At 44.0% G+C, this 23,894-nt stretch overlaps 1 protein-coding gene across 6 annotated transcripts in view; it reads left to right on the plus strand.

The window, feature by feature from the left end:
* CEP57L1 (centrosomal protein 57 like 1) overlaps nucleotides 1–23,894 on the plus strand; it is a 60,367-nt gene that overhangs the window by 33,809 nt on the left and 2,664 nt on the right. For 4 of the 6 annotated variants that reach the window (XM_056566275.1, XM_056566273.1, XM_056566274.1 and 1 more), the window contains 7 exons: nucleotides 194–315; nucleotides 6,682–6,780; nucleotides 7,697–7,774; nucleotides 10,995–11,168; nucleotides 13,200–13,283; nucleotides 13,364–13,599; nucleotides 20,952–21,096. In XM_056566275.1, coding sequence (XP_056422250.1) covers nucleotides 194–315; nucleotides 6,682–6,780; nucleotides 7,697–7,774; nucleotides 10,995–11,168; nucleotides 13,200–13,283; nucleotides 13,364–13,599; nucleotides 20,952–21,096 — 938 coding nt within the window. The remainder of the gene's footprint in view (nucleotides 1–193; nucleotides 316–6,681; nucleotides 6,781–7,696; nucleotides 7,775–10,994; nucleotides 11,169–13,199; nucleotides 13,284–13,363; nucleotides 13,600–20,951; nucleotides 21,097–23,894) is intronic. The other 2 variants (XM_056566277.1, XM_056566278.1) reach the window with 2 other exon arrangements.

Genomic DNA, 23,894 nt, shown 5'->3' on the forward strand with positions numbered 1-23,894 from the left:
GTAAAATAGAGCGCAGTTTTGCATCATAGATCCTTATTTCTTGTGACCTGACACGCTAATAGGATTTGGTAAAGCTTTTGCACTGAGGCTCTTGCAAAGATATATCTCGAATTGTGCATGTGTGAAATACTCTGTATGCATTATACATTGGGACTTCCTAAATATTTGCCATTGTTTCTTCTCACAATATTAGATGTCATAAGCCAGCTAAATGCTGCTGAGGAACGTTGCTCACTTCTTGAGAAGCAGCTAAACTACATGAGAAAAATGGTTCTACATGCAGAAGTGGATAAGAACACCATTATGGATCAGCAGGTACCTTTTGCATGTTCTCTCTGTTAACCCCTGATGGACTCAGCCCATTTTCACCATAAAGGGGTACTCCACCCCTAGACATCTTATCCCCTATCCAAAGGATAGGGGATAAGATGTCAGATCGCCGCGGTGCCATTGCTGGGGAGCCCCAGGATCCCCGCTGCGGCACTGCGCTATCATTACAGCATAGAGCGAGTTTGCTCTGCACATAATGACGCGCAATACAGGGGCCGGAGCAATGTTACATCACGGCTCCGCCCCTCGTGACATCACGGCCCGCCCCTTTCAATTTAAGTCTGAGAGGGGGCGTGGCGGTCGGCACGCCCCCTGCCATAGACTTGCATTAAGGGGACGGGCCGTGATGTCACGAGGGGCGGAGCCATGACGTCACGCGGCTCCGTCCCCTGTATCGCCCGTCATTATGCACAGAGCGAACTCGCTCTATGCTGTAATGATAGCGCAGTGCCGCAGCGGGGATCCCGGGGCTCCCCAGCAGCGGGACCGCGGCGTACTGACATCTTATCCCCTATCCTTTGGATAGGGGATAAGATGTCTAGGGGCGGAGTACCCCTTTAAGGACTCAAAACAATCTTTGTTTTTGCACTTATGTTTTTTCCTTCATCTCTTCTTAAAATCATAACATGTTCAAATTTGCACCTACAGACCCATATAAGGGCGTCTTTTGTGTGTCACCAATTGTACTTTGTAATGACATTTACTTTTATTAATTTTTTTTTTTTTCAACGGTAATTTTTATTAAGGAATTTTTCATGGATGCAAATCCAAATAAAGGAGAAAAAAACATACAAATGACCTCACAGAGGGCCAAACCCAATAACAGTCGGTGTGGTATGAGTGAGGAAAACAGGCAAATAGGAGGGCCAAGGCAGGCCAATTAAACCACGGAAATCCCAACAAAGGCCCCCAGTAACAAAATGTTAACACAATAAATCCATAACATTAACTATTTAAAGGCTTAAACAGGCGTAAGACTACTCACCATCCAATATAGGCAGAAAGGCCCAAAGTGCCACAAACTCAGGTAGGGGGGTGGGGGGAGACGCAAACAGTGGGGACACAAAGACAAACACACAACCACCACAAGAGGTGAAGGGAGGAGGAGGGAGAAAGGGAAAGAAAGAGAAGGTGAGGTTGAGAAATCAAGGCGGTTGCCTATCAGAGAAGCGATCCCAAGGTTCCCAGACAGAGAGGAATGAGGGGATAGAATTATTTAAAGAGGCCGTAAGAAATTCCAAAGAACGGATCTCACGTATACGGGTTAACAGGTCAGACTCAGAGTGAGGGAGGGTCCTCTTCCAACACTTGGCAATAAAGGTTTTAGCGGCTAAGGCAATATGCATGAAGAGCTTAAATGGCTTCTTTGAAAGAGTGGGATGAGAGATGAAGAAGGTAAAGAAGGGGTTCCAGTGGGACTGACACACCCAGGGCATCAGATAACAAGTGCTGTACTTTTTCCCAGTATTCAGCTAAGAGAGGACAGGACCAGAAAATATGGAACACCGTACCTAGCCCCACCCCACAACACCAGCATTGAGAAGGGATGTCAGGGTTTATTCTATTCAACAGTTCCGGAGTATGATATCAGCACATAATCAGTTTATGCTGTGTTTCCTTATAGGCGGTGCAAATAGAAGCATTAGAAGCCCTCTCCCAGATAACCCGCCACTGAGTTAGTGTAATGGTAGTATTGAGAATATCCTCCCAGCGACCCGTGGGACGGTGGGGCGCCCTCGGGGGGCTGGAGAAGCAACGAGTAAATGTCGAAGAGAAGGCCCTTCACCTGAGGCCCACCACGGCACAACCTTTCAAATTCAGTAGGCATAGAGACCACAGTGGAGCCAGTCATTGAGGACATAAAATGCCGCAACTGTAGATAGTGAAAACGCTCTGACGAGGGGAGATCCCAATGAGCCCTCAATTGTTCAAAAGGCAGGAGAGAACGCGATAGAGGGTCCACTACATCAGCCCAGCAAAAAAGGCCTCGAGATCCCCACTCCAGCACCATAGCAGAAGACAGACCAGAAGGAAAGTCAGGATGATAAAGAAAAGATCATAGAGGGGAGGAAGGAGAAAACTGTTTAAATTTCACGGAGCAATACCCCCAAACATATCTAGAGAAAGACATGGGGCCTAGAAGAGGGGATAGAGAGATAGTAGACGCCGGAGGGGACTATAGAAGAGTATTAGGGTGGATAAGAGCCAGCCAAAGCTTCTCCAGTTCCATCCAATGGCTGTATGCATGGTAAGAGGACCATTCCGCAAGATGGCGCAGGCAAGCAGCCCAATAGTATTTCGTCACATCCGGTACTGCTAGAACCCCCCCCCCCCCATTGCCCTGCCAGCCATCATGACAGACATTGGGAGTTGATGCCTCTTCCCATCGCAAATGAAACGAAAAATGGGCGAGCAAGGGGCAGGCGGTGGTACGCAAGTGGGCAATGTCTCGAAAAAATTTAGCAATTTCGGGAGGATTGTTATATTTACTGCCGCAATACGCCCGAAAAAGGAGATGTACTGTGACTGCCACTTCTCCAAAAGAGCACAAAGTTCCCGAAAAAGGGGAGATAGATAGTAGAGTAAAGAGAGGAGTAGTGAGAGGTGGTATGCACCCCCAAATACTTAATAGCAGAGGGAGACCACTTAAAAGAATAATTGGAGCGCAAGAGAGTGGAGAGAGACATAGGGAGATTCAGAGGAAGTGCTTCCGATTTAGAGATTAACCTTGTAGCCAGAAACCACACAATAGGCATGAGGAGCTTTATAGAGGTTAGGGTGAGAATGCAAAGAACGGGAGAGTGTGAGAAGTACATCATCAGCAAATAAGCAAATCTTGAAATCCCTATCATGTAAGGGAATGCCAGTGATGTCCAGACCCCCCCCCCCCCCCCCCCCCCTAATCATGGCAGCCAGAGGCTCAATGCATAGGGTAAAAACCAGGAGTGACAGCGGACAATCCTGATGGGTCCCATTAGACAAAGGAGAAGTTGGAGAAGGAGCATGAGGAAGTTTGAGAGAGACAGTAGGAGAGGAGTAAAGACCCCGCAGTGCAGTTAGAAAATTGCCCGTGATACCAAACTTCTGGAGGGTAGCAAAAAGAAACGGCCACCCCTTGTCGGCATCTATGCTAAGAATTAACGCCTGCTCGGACCTCCGATTTAAGTCAACGAGATCTACCACCCTCCTGGTGTTGTCACCACCCTGGCGGTAAGGGATAAACCCAACCTGATCCTTATGGATAAGAGATGGGAGAAAGGAGCAAAGTCTGACTGCTAACACCTTAGAAAAAAGCTTCAAATCAGAATTAAGACGGGCAATAGGTCTGTAACCAGAGCAATCGTGAGGGTCCTTGCCAGGTTTAGGTATCAAGGTGATTAAGGAGTGCAAAAAAGACTGCAGAGTAGGTAGAGAGAAAGAATACTGCCAATTAAGAAACATACGTACGAGAGCTCCCGGAAGGGCCACTGCAGACCGATGAGAAGGTGACTGGAGCACCCAGACCTCGGAGAAGAATAGCAAGGAGGAGCGACCTAGACGAAGAAAAGGACGGAAAAGGGAGGGAAACAAAGGGTGATACAAGGGTGAACAAACAGACAACAAACCGACAAGACAACATAAGACAAACAGAATAAAATACTGTGCAAGAAAGTGAACCATTGTCCAATAAGCCAATGCGGAGGCCAAGACCACAAGAGTGGACCAGGAACCAAAGCATGGGCAGTCCATTGCTATAGCCTCAAGGGGGACATAGGGGAGTACACCACCAAAGAACGACCACCAGAAAGCCAAGCACCCTACCCCGAGGCTACAGAAAAAGAACACAGATGAAATAGAAAAAAATTAACCATTGGTGACCAAAAATGCAATATTACAATATCAACAGATATGCAAAAACAGCAACTATACTGCCAACCTAATGGGGGGGGGGGGGGAACTATACTGCCAACCTAATGTGGGGGGGAAACTATACTGCCAACCTAATGTGGGGGGGGAACTATACTGCCAACCTAATGTGGGGGGGGGAACTATACTGCCAACCTAATGTGGGGGGAACATGCTGCCTACCTAATGTGGGGGGAACTATACTGCCTACCTAATGTGGGGGGAACTATACTGCCTACCTAATGTGGGGGGAACTATACTGCCTACTAATGTGAGGGAACATGCTGCCTACCTAATGTGAGGGGAACTACAAGGTACTGTACATTGTGGTAGGAGGGGTAATCTTATATGGCGAGTATATCCCAAACTCTACATTTTAATTGTAAAAGTTGGGGGTCGTCTTATACACCCAGTCGTCTTTATACGCCGGCATATACAGTATGTGGGGGGAGGGGTCCTACAGATACAACCGGCCCTTTGAGGGTGACCAAGCTCCGGAGACTGCGCAGCACAGAGATGGCCGGGCCGTGACACAGGACATGAGCGGAGCAACGGAGGCAGGCAGCAGGGAGGGAGGGAATCCCTGGAGTCTCCGGTGCTGGCAGACGGCAAGCAGGAGATTCCACCGCCCGGAGTGAGGGAGGCCTTCCAGAGCGGGAGCGCAGACCCTGCGCGGGACCAGCAATGGTGGGCAGGCGAGGCGGTGCAGAGGCCGGAGGTGTCTGCAGGAAGTGTAGTATGCCTCTGGGTGGGGTGGAAGTCAGCCAGGCAGTGGAGGAAGGATTTTTAGCCCTTCGAGAGGTCCTCCCCATTTAAACAGCAGGGTCACCAGGGGTTTAGAGGCTACTTCTCGGCCATCGGAGGGGGTGCAGGCTCAATGTGTAGCCATCTTAGTCGCGCAAAGCCTCGCCCCGCCGACATTACTTATTTTATAACATAATCTGCGTGACACAAAAAAAATTATTTGTGGTGTGAAATTAGGAAACGCCATTTTGCTAATTTTTAGGGCTTCCGTTTCTACTCAGTGCACTTTTTGGTAAAAATGACACCTGCGGTTTAGCAAACTTATATTTTAATAGTTCGGACATTTACGCACACGGCTGTACCACAAATGATTATTTTTTTTTTATTACATTATTTTATTTATAAAATAGGAAAAGGGGGGTAATTTAAACTATTATTGGTGGGGGGGCTTATTCACATTTATTCTACTCTTTCTACATATTTTTTTTTTTTTTTAACCCCCTTAGGAGGCTATACCATGCAATCTTTTGATTGCATACACTGTTCAATGCTATGCCATAGCATAGCATTGATCAGTGTTATCGGCACTCTGCTGCTCCAGCCTGCTGCATGGAGCAGTAGATGAGTGATGAGAAGACAGGGGAGGACCCTCCCGTCGTCCAGTAAGCTGATCGGGACATCGCAATTCTGTCGCCATAGTCCCAATCAGCTCCGCTGAACTGTCGGGATAGTTTTACTCTTAGTTTAGACACCGCAATCAACTTTGATCGCGGTGTCTAAAGGGTTAATGCCGAGCATTGGCACAATCGGCAATGCCCAGCATTAGCCGTGGGTCATGGCTGCCCGTAGCAACCTGGACCCACGGGGTTTAACCCGTTCTCTGCTCCTGAAAACGGTTTAAACCCCGTTAGCAGGATCAGGGTGTACAGGTACACCATGAGTCCTTAAAGGGGTACTCCGCCCCTAGACATCTTATCCTCTATCCAAAGAATAGGGGATAAGATGTCAGATCGCGGGGGTCCCGCCGCTGGGGACCCCCGGGATCTCGGCTGCAGCACCCCGCTGTAATTACTGCACGAACTCTCTCTGTGCAGTAATGATGGGCGATACAGGGGCCATAGCATCGTGATGTCACAGCTCCGCCCCCCTCGTGAGGTCACAGAAAGTCTATGGGAGGGGGCGTGACACCTGCCATGCCCCTATGGGAGGGGCGTGACGTCTGCCACGCCCCCTCCCATAGACTTGTATTGAGGGGGTGGGCTGTGATGTCACGATGCTCCGGCCCCTGTATTGCCCATCATTACTGCACAGAGAGAGTTTGCTCTGTGCAGTAATGACAGCGGGGTGCTGCAGCTGAGATCTGACATCTTATCCCCTATCCTTTGGATAGGGGATAAGATGTCTAGGGGTGGAGTACCGCTTTAAGGACTCGGGAACGGGGGCGTACCCATACGCCTTGCGTCCTTAACCTGTTAAAAAATCCTACATCTTTATATTTAGAAAATTGTCAGTACAGTATAAATATGTTAACATGTGTATCCCACTGGCTACAAGGTTGCCATGATATCTACTCATCCTTTGCTAATAACTTGTCCATAAATTGTTATTATAATAAAGGAAAAATTGACTGGATCCGTGTAGATATTTTCTAACGTAGATGTATTTGCTCTGCAGAGATGAGAACAATTAAATTTTAAATGGTCTTCCTCAATGTATCCATAGACTTTTCTCAAGCGTGATAATATACAGGACAAGCTGGAAAAGCTTGAATTATTAGAGAAAGAATGTTTCCGACTCACGGCCACTCAGCAGATTGCAGAGGTAAAGTATCTGGAAATATCTTACTTTTTATATGTTGTTTTGGTCTGATATTTCTGAATATGCTATGGGATCAGGATGTGGCTTGAAATGAATTTTATTTATTTATTTATTTATTTTTTCTCTTTCTTTCTTTTTCTCTTTCTTTCGTTCTTTCTTTTTCTTTTCTTTCTTTGTCTACTTCAGAGTAGTAGTAATCTACCTGGGATGTGGAATTCCTATCGCCCAGGACATGCAGTTCCGGGCGCTGGGCAGGTGAATTTTTCCGGCCCTTAGCCCTGCTTCGGGCAAGCAGGGCCAGACCTGACGAGCTCTGCGGCACTCAGCAGTCTGTATCGAGTGGGCTAGCCCGCTGCTAATAGCCAGCATGCATCGATCGCCGTGGCTGACTAGTAAACCTTTAGTTCGCCGCTGTCAAAGCGGACAGCGGCGTCTAAAGGGACCTGTGAATGCTCCCTGGTGGGCTAGTGGGGGGATCAAACCCAAACAGTCTAACTATAAATTCTATTCAATTGTAAATGTACATTCCACCCAGAACACTGGTAACCCGTGATTTCTTAGGCTAAGGACCAAATTGATAAAGTATATTAAGTACAAACTGTAGTAAATGCAACTTTGAATACCTATTCCTAAAAGTTAGATGTATATGGTGGTCTACACTGAACTTACATTTTTAATCTAATTTATATGGCCCAGAGGGACCTTGTGTACCACAAGACTAGAAGCAGTAGCTATAGGTGACCTCCAGTAAATGCTGAATTTTCATTGGTAATAGCGGTAACTCTACATAATAAAATATATCTTTCCAACCCTGTTGTCTCCCTAGTGGAGAGAGTATTCTGAGATGCAGCATAATTTTACTTTAAATGTATATTGCTTTGTGTAGAGTTCTATAAAGAAACCTATTTTGTCCCTCCAGAGTAAAATTCATCAGCTAGAGGAAAAATTACATGCGGAGGAACAGCATCGAAAATTAATGCACGAGAAAGTACTGCAGGTTAGTTTAAGCTGGTGTTTAAGATGGAAACTAAGATCTTAATGATGGAAATGCTCTGTCCATGTTTTTTGTAAAATATTGATTCTAAGCACCAAATACAATAATTTGTACTACTTATTATATTACACTAATGTATATTGCGTCATATATTGACTTCATTTACTGGAATGCATATGACCAGACCAACCTCTGAGAAAACATTGGACAGGCAAGTTATTTAGTGTCACGATCACATGTATTCATTGAGTGGGATACAACCATAGGGATTCCATAGTGAATGTATAGGAAATGAAGAACATCATGGTGACAATGGTGACACTCTGACACCTAGCCATACAGAGTGTAAGAAAAAGTGCCCTAAGCCGTCTAAGTCCATTTGTGGCAGAATTTTGTTGTTTTGTACAGAAGAATCCACCTATCTACATTAAACTGTAATTTTCTATTGAAGTTTTTACATTTTACAAAACAAGCACAATATAAAGACTAGTAAAATATCTCAAAATGGGTCAGGGACCCAAATACAAGCGGTAAAACAGCATAAAAGAGGTTATACCAGGCCAGCATGAATAACATAGCAGTACAATGTCCCCTCCCAGGGGGTACAGCATTATAAGGAATGAATACCAGATTTATCAAAAACATAAGCAGTAGTTTTGAAACCAGACATTAAACAGATAAACACCAGCCCGAAGTGCACAAACAAAGGGAAAGGGAGGGGGGGGGTCAAGGAACAAAAAGGGACCACCACAACTAACAAAAAGACAATCCACAAAATCGGGGGAGGAGAAGTAAAGAAAGAAGGAAAAGAAAATAGAAGCAGAGGGAATCAAGGAGGCTGTCTGTCAGAGAAACTGTCCCATGTTTCAATGACAGAGAAACGAGGGTACAGAATTTTTTTAAGGAGGCTAGGAGAGATTCCAGAGAACGGATCTCATGCATACGTGCCATTAAGTCAGTCTCAGAAGGAGGGAGAGGCCTCTTCCAACATTTAGCAATAAGGGTCTTAGCGGCCAGAGCAATATGCATGAAGAGTTTAAAGGGTTTCTTGGACAGGGCACAATAGGATAAGTGTAAATGATAAACAAGGGGGTCCAATGGAACAGAAACACCCAAGACATCAGTCGCTAAACTTTTAACCATTTTCCAGTAGTCCACTAAGCGGGCAAAACCAGAAAATGTGGAAAACCGATCCCAGTCTAACCCCACAGTGCCAGCACTGAGGGGGGATATCGGGGTTTAGTTTATTCAGCAACTCCGGGGTATGATACCACCCCATAAGCATTTTGTATTGGGTTTCCTTGCATGCAGTGTAAATAGAGGCCTTGGATGCCCGTTCCCAGATGACACGCCATTGAGGAAGGGAAATAGTGGTGTTTTTAATACAGCTTCCCAGCGTCCCATATAGCGGTGCGAGGGAGTGTCACTATTTGGAGGATGAAGAAGAAGAAGAGAGTAGATATCAGAGAAGTCCCCTTGACTTAGGTCCACCACGGCATAATCGTTCAAAGCCAGTAAGTTGGGAGACCACCACGGATCCAAGTGTGGAGGACATAAAATGCAGCAATTGCAAATAGTGAAACTGCTCGGGGGGGCGGGGGGTTGTTCCCAGTGAGATACTAGCTGATCAAAGGACAAAAGTGAGTGAGAGAGAGGGTTAACTACATCCGCCCAACAAAAGAGACCCTGGGAACCCCATTCCCGCACCATAGCAGAGGACAAGCCAGGAGTAAAATCAGGATGATAGAGACAAGACCTCATAGGAGAAGGGGAAGAAGACAGTTTAAACTTCCTAGAGCAGTAACCCCACACATACTTAGAAAAAGTCATGGGACCCAACAAGGGAGACGGAGAGACAGTAGGCAATGGGATACACCAGGGGAGGGCATTGGGGTGTATCGGGGCTAACCATAGCTTCTCTAGCTTCATCCAGCGACTATACGCATTGTACGTGGACCACGCCACAAGATGGCGCAAGTGAGCTGCCCAGTAGTATTTCTTCACATCAGGAACCGATGCACCCCCCATCCATGATCTACTAGCCATCATAACCCACCTGTCTACATTTAGAGTAGTGAAATTTATTGTAAAAGCCCATGTCATTTCTGCAACATAACAAGCCGTAATGTGGGTTTGAAAACAATTTTCTCTGTCAAATTTTCTCATTTATGTAGATTATTATTATTATTATTATTTTTTTTTTTCAAAAATCTATTCACATTCATTGTACTATACCTTACTGTGCAAATCCACAGGGTAGACTTAGTCTAGAAGGGTATACTAAAACTCTATGGGGGCAAAACCAATTTGGATCAATAAATCTCTGGCACTGACTATAGAATGAAATGATGTAACCACTTTCAACCAGTCATCAGACGATAGACCACATAGATCAGTAGATAAAGGGGTGCTCCGGTGGAAAACTATTTTCTTAAAATCAACTGGTGCCAGAAATGTAAACAGATTTGCTGCTGTGTGCTCCAGAGGAAGTTCTTTTCTTTTTGAATTTCTATTTTTCTGACCACAGTGCTCTCTTCTGACACCTCTGTCCATGTCAGGAACTGTCCAGAGCAGGATAGGTTTGCTGTGGGGATTTGCTCCTACTCTGAAAGTTCCTGATACAGACTGAGGTGTCAGCAGAGAGCACTGTGGTCAGACAGAATAGAAATTCAAAAAGAAAAGAACTTCCTCTGGAACATACAACAGCTGATAAGTACTGGAAGGATAATGATTTATAAATAGAAGTAATTTACAAAATTGTTTTCCACCGGAGTACCCTTTTAAAGTGCAGTGCTTCACCCTGCACCCATGATGTCAGTTAAGCCAGTCTGAGTGGGAGATGGGTGCGGCGAGTGTTACTGAAAGCTGCTGTGTGACCTTCCCTGTAAATGGATACTGTTTTAGCTTTTATGTGATATCATTTAGAGCTGGAAAGAGCATTAGAACATTGCCCTCCTCACCTCTCAGGTCCTCGGAGCCAGTGTATGATAACCACAGTGACCTGACAGGTTGTATAATAGGCTAAGACACCAACCACTAGTAAGAAACTACCCAAATCCATATTTATAAAGGAAATTGGAGAGATGTGGAATACAAAATGTGTTACTGGCTGCATTTTTGTTCTATATAAGCCCAAAGTATCTAACCCCAGAGTAAAAAAACTTAACAAAACCATTTCCAGTATATTTAAGATTGGTTGATCTTTTTTTTATTTTTATCATAGCTGGAAACTGGTCCTGAAGTGAATACCATACTTTCATCAGCATCTGCAGAAAATGCTTTCCAAAGGAAGGTAAAGGAAAAAAAGCCATATCAAGTAAGAAAGTGTTCAACATGCCTAATCTTTTGGTGGTGCTGCCAGATACATCTCTACATGGTTGACTACGGAATTCACTGGGTACTTGCTACATTTCCTCTGCAGCATTGGCACTGATATCCTGTGATGATCAGCTGTTAACAGTGAAAGGCAGTTCACCCACCAAACTATAATCTAGTATCTACACACACATATACAGTTTACACTAGTATTACTGTGCGTTACTTATCCTGTACTAGTCTTGAAACTTAAGCTCTAAAATAGGAGGGGAATGTGCAGTTTTAGTTAGTGGTTATCCAGGAATAGGAAAGCATAGCGGCTTTCTTCCAAAAAACAGTGCCACACCTGTTCCTAGGTTGTGTGTGGTATTTCAATTTGGCTCTATTTATTTTAGTGGCACCGAACTGAAATTACCACTAAAATTTAGTACAAAAGTGGCTCTGTTTGTGGAAGGAAGCCACTTTCTAGATCCCCCCCCCCCCCTCCTTTTAAAAATATATCACTTTAAAGGGGTACTACCGTGCTGACAACTTATCCCCTATCTAAAGGATAGGGGATAAGTTGCCTGATCGCGCTGGGGACCCCCGCGATCTCGCACCCAGCACCTCGCTCTCATCAGGCCCCGGAGCGAACATCAGGAACAGAGTGTCGTGACGTCACGGCTCCGCCCCCATGTGACGTCACGCTTCGCCCCCTCAATGTAAGTCTATGGCAGGGGGCGAAACAGCTGTCTCGCCCCTGCCATAGACTTGCATTGAGGGGGCGGAGCGTGACGTCACAGGGGGGCGGAGCTGTGACTTCACTATCACTGGCCCCGTCATCAGACCCGGAGCTCCGGGGCCTGATGAGAGCGGGGGTGCTGCATGCGAGATCGCGGGGGTCCCCAGCGGTTGGACCCCGCACGATCAGGCAACTTATACCCTATCCTTTAGATAGGGGATAAGTTGTCAGCACGGTAGTACCCCTTTAAAGAGGGCCTCTAGGCAATTCTGACACATTTTAGTCAACAGTTGTATCATTGTTTTCAAAGCAGTTTTCCTTAGAACCTTGCTATATAGTTTCTCCTGGAGGCTTGTAGATAAATTGGCAAATGGATTGTCCGAGGAGCCCGTCCCTATACAATATGACGCTGTTAGTACTGATTGTACTGTATCAGACAGTGTTGGGACATACCGCCAACTTGTAATAATCAGCAATTTCTTCTATGTCTTCCTTCCTAAAATAATCAATCAGTAATGAACTAACCAATAATTAAATTAGTGACATTTCAGGAAATACAGCAGCATCTGCTACTTCTCATCATGCCTGCAATATGGCTGCTTCAGCAGACAGATCATCTTTTCAGGAAACTGGGAAAGCTGGGGGGGAGGAGTGTGCACCCTGCAGTATGTACTGCCTGCCACCCAGCTTTTGCAGTCTCCTGAAGAGAATATCTGTCTGGTAAAGCAGCCATATTGGAGCTCATCAGAAGATTGGTAATGTCTTCTTAAGCCATAGCAGTGATAGGCTACTCGTCCTCCCTGCAGGAGCGATTCCATGCCCCCACACTTATGGCTTCCCTGCCCCATCTCTCTACTGCTGCACTAACTATTATCTGTACCTTCCAGCTGGACAGTTAAATCATACTTTACCATTGCGCTAGTCAAACGGCAGAATGTTTAAAACTCCAGGGCAGCCTGAGAGTAACGCGATCAGGAAATGTACAGGAAGTCCCATAGACTTGCATGGAACTTCCAATACTGTCATGATAAAGTATGATTTAACTGTCCGGACGCCGCTTTTTTACTCTTAGGCTGCTGAGACTGTCTGTACCAGAATATCCCTAAACCCTACTATATATTTATTTGTGTACCAAGTTTAATCTCAAGATCTCCAGTCTTATGTTAGAACATTAAAATTTACACACATATGGGAAGTTTTAGATAGATAGATAGATAGATAGATAGATATTTTAGGAGAGAAGACAAAGGGACAGAGCAATGCATATTTCTGAAGTAGATGTCTCAGAATTGTTATATCTTGGGGAAAGCACTCATTTAGTAAAACAAAACATCAGATGAGTGTAGAGGTCTTCAATGCATTAACTGTTACGCATAATCTTATTTTGTGTAGAAGAAACCTGCTGCAAGTAAAAGTAGTACTTCTGAACAAAAGGCTTCTGTGAAGGCAGGGGACCTACCGTTTGTAGCAGGAAAGGTGAGTTTGTTTTTCTTCTTGAGTGAGTTGATATTCAGATTTCTGTATAAACTAAAAAAAAAAAAAATTCTCTTTTAAAGTCTACCAGTACAAGCCATTCGCTCAGTGCAAATGTTCAGAGTGTTCTTCACATGATGAAACATCGAAGTCAGAGCCCAGCAGTTGCACAGCAACGCTCCAGATCTGCAGGACACAAGCCATGTTCTAGGAGTCTAGGAGTTAACAGAACTTCAGCAACCTATACTGCGTGCTCTTCTGGGGACAGTTTGACTGATTTACTGCTGGATCTTCAAGGAGAGCTAGAGGAAATGAGTTTGTAAGTACCAGTATGACTGAAAAGGATTTAATTAAAAATGATTTGAAAATGGTTTAGATCTTTTACTTATTAATGTACTGTCTGTAGCTGAGATGTCTGTGTAGACTAACTCCTGCTTGTGTGCGGTCCTGCACTTTGAACACATGGTTGTTTCATATCTCCCCCTACCTGTAGTATATGGCATCACATGCCTTCTATCTCCACTGTTCCCTGGCTGTTGCCCACTCCTCAGGAGAGATTATGTTTCACATGGGCAACATCTAAAGGGAATTGGACACTGCTGCAATACCCTGCTCAGCTGCTACCAGGTTTATGGCATGCAGTGGTGAACAGAAAAAAACTTCCATCAATTTGATATTTATGATCTATGAGGATGGATCATTCATTTCCAGAATTATTATTATTATAATATATATATATATATATATAATTTTTTTTTTTTTTTTTTTTCAGAAAATCCAGTACTTTTTAGCAGCTGTATGCTACAGAGGAAATTATTTTCTTTTAAATTTCTTTTTTGTCTTGTCCACAGTGCTCTCTGCTGACACCACTGTCCGTGTCAGGAACTGTCCAGAGCAGCATAGGTTTGCAATGGGGATTTTCTCCTGCTCAGGAACTGATACGGACAGAGGAGTCAGCAGAGAGCACTGTGGACACGACAAAAAAGAAAAGAAAGAACATTCAGAAAGAAAATAATTTTCTCTGTAGCATACAGCTGCTAAAAAGTACTGGAAGCGTAAATATTTTTTAATAGAAGTCAATTACAAATCTGTTTAACTTTCTGGCACCATCTGATGTAAAAAAAAATTTTATTTTAATAAAGACTTTTAATAAACTGGTGCTAGAAAGTTAAATCTATTTGTAAATTACTTCTACTAATACATTTTAATCCTTACAGTACTTATCAGCTGCTGTATGATCCACAGGAAGTTCCTTCCTTTTTGAATTTCCTTTCTGTCTGACCACAGTGCTCTCTGTTGATGCCAATGTCCATATCAGGAACTGTCCAGAGCAAGATAGGTTTGCTATGGGGATTTGCTCCTATTCTGGGCAGTTCCTGGCATGGACAGAGGTGTCAGCAGAGAGCACTGTGGACAGACAGAGAAGAAATCCAAAAATAAAAGAATTTTCTCTGTAATATACAGCTGCTAAAAATTACTGAAAGGATTAACTTTTTTGATTTACAAATCTGTTTAACTTTCTGGCACCAATTGATTTAACCCCTTAAGGACGCAGGACGTAAATGTACGTCCTGGTGAGGTGGTACTTAACGCACCAGGACGTACATTTACGTCCTAAGCATAACCGCGGGCATCGGAGCGATGCCCGTGTCATGCGCGGCTGATCCCGGCTGCTGATCGCAGCCAGGGACCCGCCGGCAATGGCCGACGCCCGCGATCTCGCGGGCGTCCGCCATTAACCCCTCAGGTGCCGGGATCAATACAGATCCCGGCATCTGCGGCAGTTCGCGATTTAAATGAACGATCGGATCGCCCGCAGCGCTGCTGCGGGGATCCGATCATTCATAACGCCGCACGGAGGTCCCCTCACCTTCCTCCGTGCGGCTCCCGGCGTCTCCTGCTCTGGTCTGTGATCGAGCAGACCAGAGCAGGAGATGACCGATAATACTGATCTGTTCTATGTCCTATACATAGAACAGATCAGTATTAGCAATCATGGTATTGCTATGAATAGTCCCCTATGGGGACTATTCAAGTGTAAAAAAAAAATGTAAAAAAATGTAAAAGTAAAAGTAAAAAAAAAAGTGAAAAATCCCCTCCCCCAATAAAAAAGTAAAACGTCCGTTTTTTCCTATTTTACCCCCAAAAAGCGTAAAAAACATTTTTTATAGACATATTTGGTATCGCCGCGTGCGTAAATGTCCGAACTATTAAAATAAAATGTTAATGATCCCGTACGGTGAACGGCGTGAACGAAAAAAAATTAAAAAAGTCCAAAATTCCTACTTTTTTAATACATTTTATTAAAAAAAAAATTATAAAAAATGTATTAAAAGTTTTTTATATACAAATGTGGTATCAAAAAAAAGTACAGATCATGGCGCAAAAAATGAGCCCCCATACCGCCGCTTATACGGAAAAATAAAAAAGTTATAGGTCATCAAAATAAAGGGATTATAAACGTACTAATTTGGTTAAAAAGTTTGTGATTTTTTTTAAGCGCAACAATAATATAAAAGTATATAATAATGGGTATCATTTTAATCGTATTGACCCTCAGAATAAAGAACACATGTCATTTTTACCAGAAATTGTACGGCGTGAAAACAAAACCTTCCAAAATTAGCAAAATTGCGTTTTTCGTTTTAATTTCCCCACAAAAATAGTGTTTTTTGGTTGCGCCATACATTTTATGATATAATGAGTGATGTCATTACAAAGGACAACTGGTCGCGCAAAAAACAAGCCCTCATACTAGTCTGTGGATGAAAATATAAAAGAGTTATGATTTTTAGAAGGCGAGGAGGAAAAAATGAAAACGTAAAAATTAAATTGTCTGAGTCCTTAAGGCCAAAATGGGCTGAGTCCTTAAGGGGTTAAAAGAAAAAAAAAAAGTTTTCCACCAAAGTACCCCTTTAAATGCCTGTATAATACAAATGTATTTTAAATATGCTTTGTGGCACAGATTTCTCAAAAGTGTGTGAGAGAAAAAATTGCAAAGCAACCAATCACAGCTCCGCTAATGAGCTCTGGTAAAGTGAAAGCTGTGCTGTGATTGGTTGCTGTGGGAAAATCACTCTATTTTTCGCTTACACAATTTGATAAATCTGGGCCTGTGTGTTTTGAATAAAAGCATGACCAGTGGCTATTCTGTGCACGTTAGACTTCTTTCACACTACCGTCATGCCCCCGCATTTTAACAGACGTTTATCTGCTGAAAGAGGTCATGAAAAAATAGACAAAATAACTGAACATAACAGATGACCAATGTCTGTTATTTTAACGGCATTCTGTCAAAAAAACTGACATGTTCCATCCGTTATTTCATCTGTTATAGTCCGTTATTTTATGTCTTTTTTTTTCCATGTTCTTAGCATGCGCAGTACAAATAACGGGCGTTAAAATAACGGGCGCTAATGGATGTCAATTGTGAACATCCATCACCAATAGACTTCAATGTTAAAATTTTAACGGCTGTTATTCCACTGTTATTTTTGACGGGACAAATATTAGTGCATGCGCCATCTTTTGTGCCGTCAAAAATAATGGCCGTTCGTCATGGTGCAGGGTGACAACAGTAGTATGAAAGGGGCCTTACCAGTATATAATTCTAAATTCAAGTAAAAGTCTAAGTATAAGACATTATCAGACCTGCTAAAATAGTTGTACACTAAAAATTCACATTGGTTGCATTCTTCAATACTCTATCCACACAGTGGGGGCAAAACCTGCATAGAATTCAGACTGTACTACAGGTTTCCAAATCCACATCTTGCTTATTCTGTTGCAAAAATTTCAAAGCAGATTTAACCCTTTGCTGTGCACACAATGAAATTCTTTTGCGGTGCACAGGATGAAATTATGTACAAGATCAGGCATTACATTTAACCCCTTAAGGACTCAGCCCATTTTGGCCTTAAGGACTCAGACAATTTAATTTTTACGTTTTCATTTTTTCCTCCTCGCCTTCTAAAAATCATAACTCTTTTATATTTTCATCCACAGACTAGTATGAGGGCTTGTTTTTTGCGCGACCAGTTGTCCTTTGTAATGACATAACTCATTATATCATAAAATGTATGGCGCAACCAAAAAACACTATTTTTGTGGGGAAATTAAAACGAAAAACGCAATTTTGCTAATTTCGGAAGGTTTTGTTTTCACGCCGTACAATTTATGGAAAAAATTACATGTGTTCTTTATTCTGAGGGTCAATACGATTAAAATGATACCCATTATTACATACTTTTATATTATTGTTGCGCTTAAAAAAAATCACAAACTTTTAAACCAAATTAGTACGTTTATAATCCCTTTATTTTGATGACCTCTAACTTTTTTATTTTTCCATATAAGTGGCGGTATGGGGGCTCATTTTTTGCGCCATGATCTGTACTTTTTTTTTATACCACATTTGCATATAAAAAACTTTTAATGCATTTTTTATAATTTTTTTTTTTAATAAAATGTATTAAAAAAGTAGGAATTTTGGACTTTTTTTATTTTTTTTCCGTTCACCGTACGGGATCATTAACATTTTATTTTAATAGTTCGGACATTTACGCACGCGGCGATACCAAATATGTCTATAAAAAATGTTTTTTACGCTTTTTGGGGGTAAAATAGGAAAAAAACGGACGTTTTACTTTTTTATTGGGGGAGGGGATTTTTCACTTTTTTTTTACTTTTAAATTTTTTTTTTTACACTTGAATAGTCCCCATAGGGGACTATTCATAGCAATAACATGATTGCTAATACTGATCTGTTCTATGTATAGGACATAGAACAGATCAGTATTATCGGTCATCTCCTGCTCTGGTCTGCTCGATCACAGACCAGAGCAGGAGACGCCGGGAGCCGCACGGAGGAAGGAGAGGGGACCTCCGTGCGGCGTTATAAATGATCGGATCCCCGCAGCAGCGCTGCGGGCGATCCGATCGTTCATTTAAATCGCGAACTGCCGCAGATGCCGGGATCTGTATTGATCCCGGCACCTGAGGGGTTAATGGCGGACGCCCGCGAGATCGCGGGCGTCGGCCATTGCCGGCGGGTCCCTGGCTGCGATCAGCAGCCGGGATCAGCCGCGCATGACACGGGCATCGCTCCGATGCCCGCGGTTATGCTTAGGACGTAAATGTACGTCCTGGTGCGTTAAGTACCACCTCACCAGGACGTACATTTACGTCCTGCGTCCTTAAGGGGTTAAAGGGGTACTCTGTCCCTGAGTCGCTGTTGGGGACCCCCACAATCTTGTATTCGCCACCCACCTGTTTGAGCTGCACACCGCGGTGCCAACTCTCAAACAGCCGGGTGGCGACCACGGAGCAGGAGTATCGTGACGTCACAACTCCACCCCCGTGTGACGTTACCCATCCCCCGCCCCCCCCCCCCTCCCGCTATGCAAGTCTATGGAAGGGGTGTGATGGCAGACTAGAAAATCCAGCCTTTTTGGTCCATCAAAAAAAAGGAACAAAATATCTGAGGGGAGGGGGAAGGTGTGGATATATCCATTCTGTGCCTCAAAGCACAGACAATATGCAGACAGTTTGCCGTCTTTAAGAACAGAAGCATTTACTTGTACAGTGACAAGTAATACAGGGTGCTAAACTATTATTTATATGCAAAATGGTTTCTCTTTGGTTATTTTATGAACTTATTTCATGTGTATTTGTACCATATAGGTTCTACATGGCTGCTGTTGGGTTATAAAAAGCATGTACTTTGGTCACAAAGCTGTGAAACTGTAAACATTTTTCTTTTTTGCCACAAAATGCAGGTTTTCTTCTGCCCTTGCACCATACAGTTTCACATGGCTGTTTTAGAGTTATATAGAGCATGCATTTAGGTAGAAAGTTTTGCAAATGTAAACATTTTTGCAATGGAGAAGGAAGGGTAGGGGGGGAGGAGAGGAGCTCGTCATACTCCAGGGGAAATGCCCCCAGCCTCTCAGAGAAATTCGGATAGACTCCTCACAGTAATACATAGATCAAAAGCTATTTTACATATTAACAGATCTTAGGGCACATTACTACACTGATTTAAGCATTTTTTTGTAATTTTTATTACTAATTACAGTAACTCTTTCAAATGATTGCTGCACGTTGAACATTGGCATCAATTGAAAGCTAAAATGCTCGTCTTTTGTAGCCACAATATTCTAACTGCAACAACTGTTTAAATTTAAGACATTTATCATTTTCATGACAAGGATATACAGTTTGTAATATATTTCCTTAAATGGGCGCTGTCAAAACCTTTTTATATGTTGTTCATCTTGGCAAAATATTCTAATATACTTCATAAGAAAATGTTATTTGCTTTTTACAGAAATCGTGGCTTTGTCCAAGTTGAAGCACAGGCATGGACAGAGTCCAATAAGTGAGGGTGGGCTAGCACTCCTATGCTCTCTCCTGTCTCTGCTCTCTCCTAGTACTCCTCTTTGCTCTCTCCTGTCTGCTAGTACTCCTCCGTGCTCTCTCCTGTCCGATCAGACAAGGAGCACAGAGGAGTGCTGGCCCACCCTCACTTACTGGACTTTGTCCATGCGTGGCTTCAACTTGGACAAAGGCATGATTTTATAAGCCATGATTTCTATAAAAAGGAAATAACATTTTCTTGTAAAGTATATTACAAAGGTAAATGTTTTGCCAAGATGTACAACATATAAAAGGTTTTTGGATCTGACAGTGCCCATTTAATGTTAAACAATTCTGTATATAAATTCCTTGTTATACTTAAGCCTAGGTTGTTTTCATGTGAAAGAAACAACCTGTGTATCGTGTTAAAAATTATAATATAGCAATTACTAATATAATGTTTTTAGCTCTGGTGCGCAACTCTATCCATATCAGCTGAGTTGTCTGGCTTGTAGCTGTGACACCACATCACACTCTTTCAATGCAGAGCTCCTGTCCCTGCTCTTCCATTGTGCCTGATCAGGACAAGACCAGTGATGTGAAGAAGGGCGCTTGTACTACTGCTCATTAGATTTTAAGGCAGCAGAAAGCCTTTCTCAGGTACAGTAATCTCTGTCAGGACAGGCTTCCCTGCTGCCTTATCTGAGAAAGGCTTACTGCTTTCTTAAAATCTAATGACCAGTAATATGAGCTCCCCTGTTGAGATCAATTATCTTGTCTGAGCAGACAGGAGCTGAAGAAGGATGGGAACTGATTTCAGAAAGTGTGATGTGATGTCCCAGCTAGAAGGAAGAGAGCAGAGCTGATAATATAAGATGTGTGCAGTATGGCTAATAACATTAGTAAGTTGCTTTATTATACTTTACACTTTATTATATTATACACCATACAATTTTTTTTTTTTTTTTTTTGCTGGACATCCCCTTTAATATCCAGCCATTTCTGAGGTATCCTGGTCTACACAGATAAAATATACTAGGAGGCAACATCTAATGGCAGTCATTCTTGTACTCTTTATCATACAGTTTTCCACATATAAAATAAGATTGCACTTACATTTTGAATTATACTTCTTGTCTCATTACTTTACTTATGTCTGTATTTTTTGTATACCAGGACAGACTGTAAACTCCTCTTTACCTTCTTCCTAAATAAATATTGTTGTAACTACAATCTGTGAAGGCTTCCATGAATAGATCATTTAGTCTGAACTGTCACATGTTGCAATTGGTTATTCTTTGTTTCTATTTTAAGTGACCATCAAGAGCTCCTGAAACAGATAAATGATACAAAGGACAATGATTTACGTGAAGATTTAGAGCGTGAACTGGATTGCCTTGTCAAACAAATGGAAACTAAAAGTGATCAAATACTCAAACTCAGAAGGCATCAAGAAAATGTAAGGAATGCAATTATAGTATATTTTCCTTTTTATTTCAGTCCCTTTTACAGTAATACTTTCTTAAATGTAGACGCCTTCTGTGCATGCACATCATATATGGCCCCAGCTATCATTATTTCATTGGCTTAAGGCCTCATTTCCACATACTGGTGAACATGTGTAGTCAACCACCACACCAGCATGCAATCACCAATAACTGTGCAACATTGCTGATAACCCCAGCAGGCATTGCACAGCCATTGATGAATGCATGGGGGCTTGGTTTCAGAATGATTTCACTGGCCAGTGGGAACGTGACCCTACTATGTCCCAGAAGGGTATGAAGTAAATGGCTTTTCTCGGTCGGCTCCATTGGGGGACACAGAGACCGTGGGTATATGCTACTGACACTAGGCAACAAAAAGAAAGTTGGCCCCTCCTGGCAGGATATACCCCGCCCACACACTCTGCGCTAATTGGTTTTTAGCTTAGTGTCCGTAGGAGTTCTCCAGACCTGGTCTCTTATTTTCTTATTTTTAAGTTTAGGGACGTGTATGTAGATTTTTCAGAGCCCCGCAGTCCCACTTTCTGGCGGCTGCGCTGTACGCGCACATCCGGCAGTTTACTTCACTTCGGCCTGCTTCTCCTCTCCATCTGAGGGACGCAGAAACCAGGTGAGACTGCTCCATTTTCTTTTTGCTATCTTCCTCTTTGCTTGCACCTATGCCCGAACCCAGACCCAACCCCGCCACCCCCCCCCCCTGTGTGGGCTGCAAAACTAAACTGCCGGGTGGTTTGGCTGAACCCACCTGTCCTACCTTCACCACTGCGCACCCCCCGGCCCCCCTGGTACTTCCTCCCAGGATGTCCGCCAGAACGTGCAGTGTCTGTATCTCGTTCCCCCCCCCCCCCCCCCCCCCAGAATGGGTTTCCTCCCTCTCTGTTGATTTCCGACCTGGCGCCGGACTCCCGTTCCGTGGTGACTGCAGTGGAGAGATCTTTCTTGTGCCAGACCTCCAGAGAGGCTCGCTCCGTTTCCCCTGATCCTTATTTTGGGCAATCTCACAAGCACCCTAGGGTGTTTTTTTTTTTTTTTTTTTTTTTCTAGCTCTTCCCCGGAATCCAGAGCTCGGGATAAGCGCTCTCCTCATGGGTCTTGCTCCTCCTCCCTGGCCCCCCGGCAGCGCCCCTGCTCTAGGGGGTCACTCTCCTGGTCGACGTATTAGGTCTGCGTGCCAGGTCTGCCTTGCCTTCATCGAAGTCTGCCTCTACCCGCTCCCATTCTCCTGGGGAGCTGGAAGATGAGGCGTCAGGTTCTGCCTCCTATTCAGAGGACCGAGCCATCATGTCTGCCATGGTGGACAGCTTGTTGTCAGCCATCAGAGACACCTTTCACCTAGAGGACCCCTGAACTTCTGACCCAGCTCCTAAAGTTTCCTTTCATTGCTCCCGTCGCACTCCTAAGTTATTCAGCTCTCATGCTGAATTTGACACCTGACTAGAAACGGCATGGAAGCATCCAGACAAACATTTTCAGGCCACTAAGAAGGTTCAGGCACAGTGTCCCTTTGCCCAGGACCTTATTGTGAAATGGATGTCACCGGCGGCTGTGGATCTTCCGATTTCCCATCTGTCAAAATCGACTACTCTACCATTGGCGGATGTGGCATCCTTTAAGTACCCGGCAGAGAAGAGGATTGAGAATCCGTCCAAGTTCGCCTTGGAAGCGGCGGGTTCATACTTGCTTCCTGCTTTCGCTGCTGCTTGGGTGTCCAAAGCCCTTTCTGTCTGGGCTTCCCAGCTCCACCAGGGCATATTGTCCGGGGCCTCTTCAGAAGATTTGGCGGATCTTGCTCTTCAACTGTCCAAGGCTGGAGACTACTTGTGCTCTGCTTCCTTGCAGTCTTCCTGTTGTTTGGCTTTTGCCACAGGTAACCTGGTGGCTATTCGTCGCTCCATGTGGCTCAAGGCCTGGGACAGCGATGCCGCTTCCAAGAAACCTCTCACTGAGCTTTCTTTCTCTGGGACCCGACTCTTTGGGAAACGCCTGGATTAGATTATATCCGAGGCTACTGGAGGTAAGAGCTCATTATTACCACAGAACAAGTCTCACCATGCTGATTCCCGCAGGAAGTCAACCTCCTTTCAGCCCTTTCGGTCTTTTGGGTCGGGCAGCCAGACCGGCACCCTAACAGGATAGGAAGGCTCCTTCCTTCAAGGCTTGCCCCTCCTGGAAGTCGAATACCCGTTCCGACCGTTTTGTGGCAAAGTCGGGCAACCTTAGGCCTCCCTCCGCCTGAAGGGATGCCCCCACCTGGAAATTATTTTCTGGTGGGAGGTTGTTTGTCCCTGTTCCGGGACGTTTGGATTGCCCACATGCTGGACTCTTGGGTCCGAGATGCTGTTTCCAACAGCTATCGGATAGTTTGCTTCCTTTCCAAGGGACCGCTTTTTTCAATCCCGCCCTCCTCGCTCTCCTTCCTTGGCGGTGGCTTTTCCAGTAACACTTTGGACCCTTCGCGCTCAGGGAGTGATAGTCCCAGTTCCTCCCAAGGAGCGTTTTTCGGGGTTCTATTAAAACCTGTTAGTCGTCCCTAAGAAAGGGGGTTACGTCCGCCCGATCCTGGATCTGAAGCTCCTCAACTGCCACCTTTTCCTGCGCCATTTCCGTTTGGAGTCACTCCGTTCTGTGGTAGCATCCATGGATCAAGGGGAGTTTCTTTCCTCTGTGGATATCCGAGATGCTTACCTTCACATCCCAATTTTTCCGTTGCATCAGCATTATCTCCATTTTGCCATTCTGGAGGGCCATTTTC

This window comes from Hyla sarda, chromosome 3 (genome assembly GCF_029499605.1).
Source record: "Hyla sarda isolate aHylSar1 chromosome 3, aHylSar1.hap1, whole genome shotgun sequence".
NCBI lineage: Eukaryota > Metazoa > Chordata > Amphibia > Anura > Hylidae > Hyla > Hyla sarda.